The sequence below is a fragment of the Danio rerio genome, chromosome 21 (assembly GCF_049306965.1).
Source record: "Danio rerio strain Tuebingen ecotype United States chromosome 21, GRCz12tu, whole genome shotgun sequence".
In the NCBI taxonomy this organism is placed as follows: domain Eukaryota; kingdom Metazoa; phylum Chordata; class Actinopteri; order Cypriniformes; family Danionidae; genus Danio; species Danio rerio.
Genome location: NC_133196.1, coordinates 16,530,594 through 16,543,056, shown reverse-complemented (window position 1 = coordinate 16,543,056; position 12,463 = coordinate 16,530,594). Strand labels below are relative to the sequence as shown.

General features: G+C 38.5%; 1 protein-coding gene across 2 annotated transcripts in view; it reads left to right on the top strand.

Moving 5' to 3' along the window:
* sfswap (splicing factor SWAP) overlaps positions 1–10,118 on the top strand; it is a 157,202-nt gene extending 147,084 nt beyond the window's left edge. For both annotated transcript variants that reach the window (NM_201168.2, XM_009295295.5), the window contains one exon: positions 9,428–10,118. In NM_201168.2, the coding sequence (NP_957462.2) occupies positions 9,428–9,493 (66 nt within the window). In that variant the 3' untranslated portion in view covers positions 9,494–10,118. The remainder of the gene's footprint in view (positions 1–9,427) is intronic.
* The last annotated feature ends 2,345 nt before the right edge of the window (positions 10,119–12,463 follow it).

The window sequence follows — 12,463 nt, the reverse complement described above, 5'->3', positions numbered from 1 at the left end:
ACTGAGAAATGCAGTAATTTGGTTGCATGACCCTGTCGCCGAGGTGGGCATGTAGGTGTGTGTGTGTGTGTTATGGGAGAAAGAAAGCTTGTCGCTATCGCATGCTGATTCAGTGCAGCTGTCAGTCTCTGCAGCTCTGTTATGATCCCTGGCCTTGTGCGGCGAGGATGAAATGCAGAGTGTACTCTCTTTCCTTCCCTTTGTTTATTGTTACACAGAGCTGATGAAAGGTAGCTACCATATGCAATTAGAAAACACAGTTGGGTCGAAGAGAAAAAGATGTGAGAAATTCTCAGTGTAGTACTGCATTTCGCTCGAAGCCATGTGATTCTGTAGGAAAAGAATGGTGTTTTTTTTTTTTATCACACACTATTTTGAAAAGACCACGGCCTTGACTTGGATTCAGAACTTTTGGAAACCTAATTCACTTCCTTTGACTCTCGCTGCACGAAATCAATTCTGACACTTCAGAACTGGGGCAGGACTTCCAGGGGGCAACGTCTTGCAAAAACGAGTTGGCTCTTATTAAAACCAGCAACTGCAGCTTGAATCAATAGAAGTGCAGTTCACCTTGACAAATAACTACCGGCAGGAACTTCTGCAGGCCTGTGCATGCTTACTTTTCGGTTTGCATGTGGAAGTCCGTCTGTCCCCATTTCCCCCCCACTAGCCAAGACATAGAAAGCTCCTGGCCGCATGGACCACCAGTAAATTCTGCGGTAGGCAAGCAGGTTTCAGCTCAGCTCATTTTGATCCTTTGCCCGCAGCCCTACCTCACGCAACTCTGATCGGATCCTCCAGAGAAGAATGTTCCAGCTCTGACATGCACATCCTGACTATTGATAGAGGAAGAAGTGCTCTCATGAGGCACACCGGTGGAGACTGCCTGGGTTTTTTTTTTTTTTTTACAGCCTGCAAATGAAAAGCTGTAACATTAAAGGCAGGGAAAAGCGTGTTCTCGATCTTAGCAGTGCTCTGCTGGGATTTTACGAACCCTCTATCTGCCTGTCAGCCGAACAACAAGGGAGGCTGGTTTATGGTTGTCCCTGAGGAACACAATAGTCTCTTTTTCTTTTCTAGTGCTCCATTCTCCTTATCCTTAAAATGTTGGTCCTCCTTTCTTATTTACCACTCTTTAGAACGGGTGACATGTTAAGGGTGGCAAGTGATTGATAGTTTGGTTATGAGTACATTGCCGTTGTTGTGTGTGAGATAAGAAACCAAAAAATGTTGCATTTGCAAAGTTTCCCACTTCGTCTCAGGGGAAAGACATCTTGCACTAAATGATTGAGTCAGAATGTTGAAGGGTTGTAATGCTTTTTACACTTTCCCATTGCTGTAGAGTGTAATATTGCTGTTTGAGCATGAACGTCCACTCTAAAAACAACAAATACTGTTTTTGAATCTTTTCAAATGCCTCTATTGTAGTCTTGAGTTGTCTTTTGGGAGCATACATACATGGCACAGTATACCATGTGTATACATAATTTCCTTCCAAGGTTTTATCTTCATAGTCATAGGTTTTCAAATTCATAGACACAAGCATTGAGTGAGCTTGTGTGTTTTAGACATAACATTTTGTAATAGTTGACATAATAATAATAATAATAATAATAAAAATAATAAAAATAATAATAATTCCTTACATTTATTGAGCCCTTTATTCATTTTTGGGGGGAAACTCCTTATCACTCCTTGCCACAGCCATGTCACCCTGCAGCCCAAGACCGGTTACTCACTGAAGATAAGCAGGGCTGAGCCTGGTCAGTACCTGGATGGGAGACCACTTGGGAACACTAGGTTGCTGTTGGAAGTGGTGTTAATGAGGCCAGCAGTGGGTGCTCAACCTGTGGTCTGTGTGAGTCCTAATGCCCCAGTAAAAGTGAAGGGGACACTACACTGTCAGTGGGCGCCGTCTTTCGGATGAGACATTAAACCGAGGTCCTGGCTCTCTGTGGTCATTAAAAATCCCATGGCACTTCTCGTGAAAGAGCAGGGGCGTAACCCTGGTGTCCATCGGCCCTTACGATCAGGGCCTCCCAATCATCCACTTCCACCGATTTGGCTCTATCACTGTCTCTCCTCTCCACCAATAGCTGGTGTGTGGTGAGCGCACTGGCGCTGTTGTCCTGTGGCAGCCGTCGCATCATCCAAGTGGATGCTGCACACTGGTGGTGCTGTGGAGAGACCCCCCCTCATGATTGTGAAGCGCTTTGGTTGTATAGCCATACACAATAAATGCCCTATATAAATACACATTACATTACATTACATTACATTACATTACATTACACCACGTCTGCAGCATCCATCTGGCACCAGACCGTACACACAACAGCTAATTGGTGGAGAGGAGAACGAGTGATGAAGTCTATTATGATATGGGGATGGTTAGGAGTTCATGATGAATAGTGGCCAGTGGGAAAATTTGACCAGGATGCTGGGGTAAACCCCTACTCTTTTTCGAAGTACACCCTGGGATTTTTTATGATCACAGAGAGTCAACGTCTCATCTGATAGATGGCGCTCACTGAGCAGTATGGTGTCCCCATCAATATACTGGGGCGTTAGGACCCAAACAGAACGCAGATTGAGCACCCCCTGCTGATCTCTCTAACCCTACTTCCGGCAGCAACCTAGCTTTCCCATGTTAGTCTCCTATCCAAGTACTGACAACCACGTGATGTTTTCAAAGCATGACCTTTGAAAAATAATGTCATAGGAGTTTAAACTAACAAGACTATAAAAATTATCTTGATGTTTAATTTGTTATTGCTGGAGTAACCAAGCTACGAACTGTAAAGGCAATAGGGTTGTACCTATAGACAATGGCATTGCTGATGAGTGATAGACGTCACAGTGTTGAATTGGCATATTTCATTCCCTGATGCAGCAACCATCTGCTTGCAAAGCCAGTGTGGAACTGATTTTGAAATAGAGACTTGTGCTCCCTGAGAGTCCCATGGGTCTTGCGTGACTTGATGCAACTGAATGGGGTGCAGGACGTGATTTACTAGATTAATACAAGGCGGTAAGATACTCTAAGTTGTGTGCAGGTTACAGGAGTATAAATTTATCTGCTTTATACATTTATCTATTTACTTGCTATGTAAAGCAAATACATTTTATCTACAGCATAGTAGCAACAATTATGATTAAGGCGCTTTTACATAGGAAGTGGCAATAGGGTAAATCATCATCTGTGTTCTCCCATAGTGGAAGCGTTTTGTCCAGTCGAGTGCAGGGTGCATTGTGGTTTCAGGATGTCACCAAAATCACATTTGAATTAGCTAAAATCTTTGCTCAAATCACTTTTGTTAATTTTTTTCATTTGTTATGTCATAAAACAAGACACAAGACTAGCTTAGGTTTCGTTTTAAATAATTAGTTAAAACCACTGTGGCAACAACAAGTGTTTTATGTTCAATTATTGTTATTATTATTTTTTTTACCAGAAATACAGATTATTATTTTAATTTAGTTTAATTGTTTTTGTTTGGAGAGCAGCAGAAAATAATATTTAGAATTTTCTTTTTTTTATGTTTTAAAAAATTGTTTATGAATGAATTTGATGAAGACAAAAATGTTGATCAGTTTATTCATTCTTTCATTCATTTTCTTGTCGGCTTAGTCCCTTGATTAATCAGGGGTCGCCACAGCGGAATGAACCGCCAACGTATCCAGCAAGTTTTTACGCAGCGGATGCCCTTCCAGCCGCAACTCATCTCTGGGAAACATCCACACACACATTCACACACTACAGCCTACCCAATTCACCTGTACCGCATGTCTTTGGACTGTGGGGAAACCGTAAAGGTCCATAGAGCATGTGAGGGAAGTACGAGATCAGGTGGTTCTCGAGAGCTCCCCTTTTTAAAGGAGGAAAGGAGGAGAAAGGGGGTGGATGGGGGGTTTCTTCGGAAAACGAAGACAAGGAGGTAATATCTAGCTAGGCTATTTATAGTAAGTTAGGATAGATCTGATTGGCTAACTAATGAGTGTAGATAGGCGGCCAGCTGCAGTCAATTATATCACGTGTTCCTTTCAAAATTAGTTTAAAAACTTCACTTAATATTTTTCTACATTTTTCATGTGCCTTTGAGTGATTTTTTTTGCCGTTTATTCTGATGAATCCCTTACTCAGAGCACTGACACATTATTTAAGCTACCCCTAAGCACTTTTTGTTTGAATTTGCAAGTATTTACTTTCACTGCACCCCGAAGCCCCAATGTCACCGTACATCACATCCAGACATTATATGACGCCTTATTGGTTGACATCACCTAACCCTAAAAAGCACAGCCCACTTCATGAAGGGGGCTGGAGACCAGTAGCTAATTTACATTTCAACAGAACCATGAAAACAGCATGTTTTTGCTTTCACCCAAAAAGGAGCATTTACAGCCTGGTGTAATAAAAGATTCATAATGTATTTTGAACTGAAACTTCCCAGACAAATTCTAGGAACACCAGAGACTTGTGTTAGATCTTTAAAAAAAGCTTAATGTAATCTTTTGGAGGGAGTTTGGAGAGATATTGAGTGTGAGGTTTAAAATTGCTTTTAAATGGCCAGGGCTTGTGATTGAAGTGCCACCTTCTTGAACTCAAAGTGGTGCAATTCCTCTGAACCTTGAAAATGTAGGTACAATTGTGTGATTTCTGTCAAATTGGTTTGAGATCTGAACCCAAATGGCTTCTAAGAAACCAGCCAACTGCAGAAAGCAGTTCTTAGTCCCAATTACAACAAGGTCTTGTTTGGTCATTTGACGTCAGAAAGCAAAATGCGTATGTTTCCTTTAGCCAGAGCAGAGTTTAGCGGCTATATTCTCAGATATCCTCACACTTCAGCCAGCTGTGGTCTCATAATGAGCTCTAATCATGCAGAAGATACTGCAGTAATCTGCTCTGGTCAGCTAGAAGCCCAGAGAGCCCTTTATCCCAGCTTAGTCCCGTCACTCTAATGTACATGGATCAACACACTGTGATCAGAGATGTATTCTCTCTTGTTCTTCATTTTTGTAAATGCATTCCAGTAGTGCCAAATTCACTTTATCATTTTTGCATTTTGAATTATAATAAACCAAAACCGTAAGAAGAAAATTAATTGCTTAAGTTCTTGTCTGTACTAGCATTAGGTTAAATTCAGAACTAAAGAATTGGTCTCTTATGGTCGTAAGTTGTCATTTGGATTGTAATAGTAACACAATATGGGAAGTTAATTAGCAATTTTATCTGAAATGACAAGAAAAACAATTCTGTCTGTATGGATGGATCTCAAGATTATTCTATTTTTTCAAAGGGCAACCAGAAATCTCTTATTTTATTCTGTTGCTCTGTTATTCTCTTTGTTGGAAAGGCCTGTACACCTTCAGAACTTCAAGGCTTTTTAACATTTCTTTTTTCAAAACATCTAAAACTTTTTTTCAAGCCAACATATATCCTGACAGACCTTTTCTACAGTAGTTAAAATTACATTTTAATTTTAATATGACATCAAATGAAAGTTCTGCATTTAAAATTGATGGGAAAATAACATCCTTGATTTGCAATGTTATTGTTTATATTTTGTTTAATTACAAGTCAGGCTCTCATTTAGGCCTAGTCCCCCTAGAATAATAAAACAATTTTTTTAATTTACTCATCTATGATGTAGGTGAATTTATTTATCTAGTGGAATGTTATTGATTTTAGCTGATTCTACAAATATGTAAATGTCTGCTAACATTTTAGAACTTTGTGTGTATGTGTATACTCTCCCTGACAAAAGTTTGTCATTGATCCCAGTTGTAAGAGCAACAAATAATAACTTTTTTTCTGATCAATCCTCTGTTGAACTGCATCCTAATCACGACAAATACTTCAGAAGTTCTATGAAAATCGCATGGACCCAAGATTCTCAACGAAATTAGTCAAGTTTGCTGAAGGGAAAATCATGGTTTGGGGTTACATTCGGTATAGGAGCATGCGAGTGATCTGCAGAGTGGATGGCAACAGCCTGAGGTGTCAAGACATTTGTGCTGCCCATTACATTACAAACCACAGGAAAATGCAAATTCATCAGCAGGACAGTGCTTCTCCTCTTACTTTAGCTTCCACCTGAAAGCAAAGAAGGTCAGGGTACTCGAGGATTGGCCAGTCACTAGACGTGAAAATTATTGAGCATGTCTGGGGTAAAATGGAGAAGGAGGCATTGAAGATGAATTCAAAGAATCTTAATGAACTCTGGGAATTTTGCAAGAATGCTTTCTTTGCCATTCCAGATAACATGATTAATAATGAATATTTGAGTCATTGCAGAGATGTATTGATGCAGTCCTTCAAACTCATGGGAGTCAAACACAATATTAATTCTTTTTTCACTGCAGCATGACTTTATTTTCTATACTGTTCATTATTTCTGTTAAGTGACTAGACTTTTGTCTAAGCAAAGTCAGACCTTACTGTCCTAATTAAATAATTAAAAATCAAAGCATGATCATATTTTATTTTGGTAAAATAAGCATAATCTAGAGGTATTTGCCTTTCATATAAGCCACTTCTGATACTAAATGATCAACAAGAAGTCAATTATTATTTGTTTTTTCCTAAAACTTGGATAGGCCACAAGATTCTTGTCAGGTAGTGTAGTGTATATGAGCAAATGATTAGTCTGTGCAAGAAACTAACATTTCCAAAATTATTACCTCTAATCCACTGTCCAGCAGTGTAAATTAACAACAAGTTTCTATTTTTTGGGGGGTGAACTACTAATTAAATGAGTCTTTGTAATTTTTTTTGGGTTTCACTCTTCCAGAGTGACGTTAAAATGATTTTACACTTTGTAGGACAACGAAAGACCTTTCTCTCCATAGACATGTTGGTCCTTGCCTGTTTTGTTTACGCTTTTCTTGCCCACTTGTTTGTTTAATGATTAATTCTGCTGCGGTTTTATTGGAAAATCAGGGTTAATAACTTTCCTTAGACTGGCCGAGGGGGTGGAAGATGGCAGTGGCTTTAACTTTGCAGGCGTCAATGAGCAAACCTTGCTCCTATGACAACCGTGCGATTCAGCCACAAGTTTCGAAAGATTATTTTACTTATTTGATATGTTATGGCAACCTGAGCTGCTTTCATTGAAAGCAGTATAGAACCTTGAAGTGAATGTATGCTGTGGCCGAGAAAGTCATCATTGTCAAAGAACAGAAAAAAATGTCTCTACATGTATCCTATTAAGTGACTCATATAAGAGAAATATTATGGAAATATTCCAGGTTCAATACAAGTGAGCTCAGTGTACAACAATATAAAGTGATGGAGTTCATTTTGCATTTAAATATGAATATCAAGAAAAAGTGTTGGTCACAATTTATTTTAAATTACAATGTGTGCTATTAACAAACTATTTACTATCACTTTTAACTCAATAAACCACTGCTAATAATAGTTAGTTTGGTAGTAGTTGGGTGTAGGTATTGGTTAGGATAAGGGATGTAAAATAGGAGCACACGTTATAAGTTATTATAAATAGTTAATAGGCAGATAATAAGGCAGTATTAAATATATAAAACTAAAACTAAACCTAAGTTACCCAGATGTTTTATCTATCTTCAAAGTTTGGTCAAAATATTTAATATGTGGAAGACTTTAAGCGATTGCCTTTTTTTTTTTGTTTATTAATGTTTATGTAATGTAGAAATTTACAAATGTTTTTTGTTTGTTTGTTTGTTTGCTTGCTTGCTTGTTTGTTTGTTTGTTAGTCATACCTCGTCAGACATAAAATATTTACATTAAGTGCCCCTGAGAAAGTTAATGTATGAATAATTTCACAACATATTTGCATATTCATAGTTTTCTGATATCTGTTAATGTTCACACTGACATGCAGGTAAACAGATAAATGATTAATACGTTTAGTGTTTTGGAATTTTATTTTAAATATTTTTGAATCAGTTACTTTTTTATTGACTTGTAAGACTTTCTTTGTTTTCCCCAGTTTGGAAAACCCTTGTTTCTTTCGCTATGCTTTTTAAATCAGTGTCACACACCAATCCAAATTCATTTTTAAGTGAAGTTTCTCAAACTAATTTCGAGAGGAGCACCTGATATGATTGATCGCAGCTGGTCTCTCATCTGTAATCATTAGTTAGCCAATCAGATCATTACAAACTCACTATAAATAACCTGACAGGCATTACACCCTCATCTTCATTTTTTGAAGAATCCCTTCATCCACCCCATCTCCCCTTTTCCTCCTTCGAGAACTACCTGATCTCGTACCCCCTCACATGCTCATTGACCAGGAGGGAGCCCTGGGCTCAATTATCTCCGAGCTCAGGGTTATCTCCCGGGACAGCATGTCAAACCTGCTATTATTATCAAGCAATATCTAAGTGTGAAGTCTTGAAACTAGTTGGGTAAAAACGTAATCTAAATGTAATCCAAATGTCAACAGTACATTACATAAAATGTTTAATTTATTCTAACTACAATTTTCAGGAAGTAATTTGTAAACTGTTTGCTTTTTAAATCTGTGGGTCACAGCAGTTTAATTTAAATTTAATTTTAAAAATAGTTGAGTAAAAAAGTAATCTAAATGCAATCAAAAAGTAAACAATAAATGACCTAAAATATTTAATTGTTACCAATTACTATTTTCAGGAAGTAATTTGTCATTTGTATGCTTTTTGAATCAGTTTAGTTCTACCTTGATTTCTAAACTAGTCGGGTGAAAATGTAATCTAAATGAAATCCTAAAGTAATATATTAGCTAAAATGTGTAATTGTTACTAAGTACAATTTCCAGAAAAGTGATTTGTAAACTTTAAAGGACTGAAACAACTTTACAGTTTAGGTTGACTTGTAAACCTCACATTTCTGCATTTTATTCTATAAAATTAGCCCCATTCACCTCTATTTTTCAAATAGTCATAGTCACTCAATCATCATGGATCTTGCATTTTAAACCCACAATATATCTTTAAGTAATGTTTTTAATTTGGAGTTTCCATGATGCAAATTCTATTTCTCTGAAATCAGTGACTCCAGTTAATGTGCATATTCATTAAGTAAATGTTTATTCAAGTGCCAAGCTGTGAGTTCTCGGGTGTCACTTGTCTCTGTGGACTTTTACCATGCAAATGGCCTTGAGTAAGGAAACCTGAGCCACACTGAATGATGAGAGCCCTTCGAAAAAACAGGAACCCAGTTTGCCTGTGGCCTTCTCTATAGGACGTCATTAGACATCCGTATCCATATTTAGCACATAGAATTCTCATTCAAACCAAAGCCAGAAGCCGATCTGAATTTCAAATCACACTATTGTCTGCAAGCATATGAAAATATGTTTTTGTTTTTCTGCCGTGTTTGTACTATGATTAGATTCGCTGGCAAAATCTCTGCATCTCAAGGAATGCTAATTTATTTTATTCTTTCCTCCATTTCTTGTAGGACCTCATGGCGAAAGTAAGAGCGATGCTTGCAGCATCCAAAGGCCTCCAGCCAAACCCCTCCTGAGAAAGTTAGACAACAACCTGGCAGGATCAGTCTCCAACATCTCACATGACAGACACAACCTTCTGACAAACCTCTGGACTGCTGTTCTCCTGCCGAGCCGCACAATGCTGGATGCTTTAATCCCTTTACGTATACCTGTATTGGACCTCTGCATTGGTTAGATGTTTTTATTTTGCCTCCAGAATAGTATTAGGCACAGAGATCTCCTATATTTTGGAGGTACAGGTGGAAACCAAGCAGGTGTAGAAAGAAATGAAGCCAAAAGCAGATGGTGGAACATTGGTCCTGCTGTGTGCAGCAACTAAAAAGAAGAGTTAAAGGTATAAATCCTCGGATGCAACAAAAAAACAAATTTAAATTGTGTTCTGATGACTGAGCTCTTTCCTTTGTAATATTGTGTCTTGCAGAGGGACACGGTTATATCCTTCCGTGAAGGATAATGCTGTTTATTTTTCGCACCCATCTCCTTTCCTCCCTCTCCGAGCTCTTTCAGATATGAATTCGTAGTCTTTTTTTTTTTTTTTGAATATGTGGCCTTCGGTTTTTCATTTCCAAGTTTGTACGAGCTTAATTTTGCAGCTACTTTGTAAAACCGTCAATAAAGTTATGAATTATCCAACGAGAATACGGTTGCCTTACTTTCCGTGAGCGACGTCTCGTCATGTTCGCCTCCTGCTCCGTCTGTTTTTCATTTCCTGCACCTGCGAGCTCTGGCCTTTGGAGCGTCTACGCATGTACTGCATCCCAGAATGCACTCTGCATGATAATTAGACCTCATGTTCTGTGGAAGGGACTGTATGAGTGCTGCTCTCCAGAGAGAGAGAGAGCGAACTGTGGGAATCATGGTCCATTTTAACTGAGCCTTTAATCTGGTGGCGGTTCAGCCCAAAGAGGCAGTGTGGGGAGTCTCATTTAGTCCTGCGAGAGAGTCAAATGGACTGGTTGGAGATCCCTAGAGCAGGTCGGTCCCATCCAAAACCATATTTACACTCCCTTCCAAACTCTCTTGACACGGAGAGCTTAACGCTTTCCCATGTTCAGATTATGTTGTGTCCAATTCAAGTGGCGTTTTCCTGGAAAAAGGGCTCAGAGGAACTGTTTGCTGCCAAAAAATAAATTCAAAATGTCCATCTGGCTTGTATTTTATTGATCATCTGGGTTTTCATCTATCGCTCGGTCCCTTAAGGTCAGTTATCCGTGAACAATCTAATCAGGGTACTAAATTTACTTGTCATTTTTTGATTAGCATTATATTAAAAAAAGGTTCTCGTTTGTAAATTGATGCTTAATGTTCCGTAATTGCAGCAATCAGGATAATTGTGATATGCGTTTTTTAAAAAGGGCAGCTTTGAACTACACTTAATAATCCCAGCTTTTTTTTTTATTTATTTATTTTTTTTGCTGTTGTTGCTCTCACATTGGAATTTAACAATCCTCGCTACAAATTGTTTGGATCTTTTAGGCAGGAATATGAAGCATATAATTAAATCAGCAGTGATCATGGATCATATGCAATGATCAATGATCATGTAACAGCACTAAAGAAATTCCAGCTTAGCAATCACAGGAATAAATAAAATATAAAAAAATAATAATAATTTCACTATTTTACTGTTTTTACAGAATTTTTTTGGTCAAATTAAAACAACCATGTCAAACAAATAAGCATAAATTCAGGGTATACGAGGGGTCTTAAAATTTTTAAGCTTTTAAAACAAAATTATACCTAAAGGGCCATGAAACCCCCTCGTTTCAGCAGGGTGTTTTCACACCTCTACTTTGGAAAAAGACAGAAAAGTGGGCGTGTCCAGCTCTGTTTAGGGGGGAGTGTCGGAGAAACCAAAAAGCTATGGTGTGGGAGTGTCTATTTGACCACGTGTTGAGTTTCAGAGTCAAAATACACACACACACACACACACAGGGGAGACATCTGTAATCGAATTATTTGCCAAATTGTTAATTGGTGGACTTTAACTGCAGTTTGGCTCTTTCATTCAGGGAATTAATTCATGCCCCTCGTGACAAACGAGATATTTGATTCGAGGATCTGCTCTAAGCGTGTATTTTTCATGCAATGTTTGATACCGCACGGCTAATGAGAGAACAAAAACCTCAGCATTTCCTGGAAACTTAGATGCACACGGCAGGTAGCGTCAGAAAGCCGCGTGTGTTATTCCGGTCACAAAATGCGGTGAAAATCCTACACGAGGTTAAAGTTTGGTTGTGGTGCTAACATGTTTACACTCGGTGCAATAATTAGTTCGATACGAACAAACAGAATAAACAAAGAGCGCTGGTCGCTCACTTACCAAATCTGTAGAGACAGGACAATCACCAGCAACGAGAGCCGCGTCTTTATTAAGAGGAGACTACAAGCGAATCCGGATCTCAGCTTTTGCAGATGAGAACAGCTCTCAGGTAAACAATAATCCTCCTTAGACACGTAAGTTATTGTTGTAGATCGTCGCGTACACTGTTAATCCACACGTGACTCTCGCTGCGCTCTCACAGAGAGAAAATGAAAACAAAACTTAACTGCAGCAAACTATAAAAGCAACACTTCACGCTTGTTTTGCCAACACAACGTGGTGTCTCCGTCTAAACACTGTGACAGTAATAAATATTAATGAAGTTGCACAATAGAGCGCGCTGATTGGTTTGAACCAAGCCTTACTCATGCATTAATGCAGCACACTCTGAAACGTAATAAGGCCCACTATGGCACAGACATCCACTCTGCACACTGGAATACAACGCTATTATCTCATGACTGTGACGCAGCTTCAAAAATTTGGTTCACACCAGAAGTACGAATTTGCTTGAAATAACGCAAAAACAACCAATTTACACTTTTTAGTGAAATATAGGTGACCTAATAGTGTTTTAGCAGTGTGGGACACATACAGTATACGACTGTCAACAGCTCAAAAATGTGTTTTGGTGTTTCGTGACCCTTTAAAGTCTTAAATT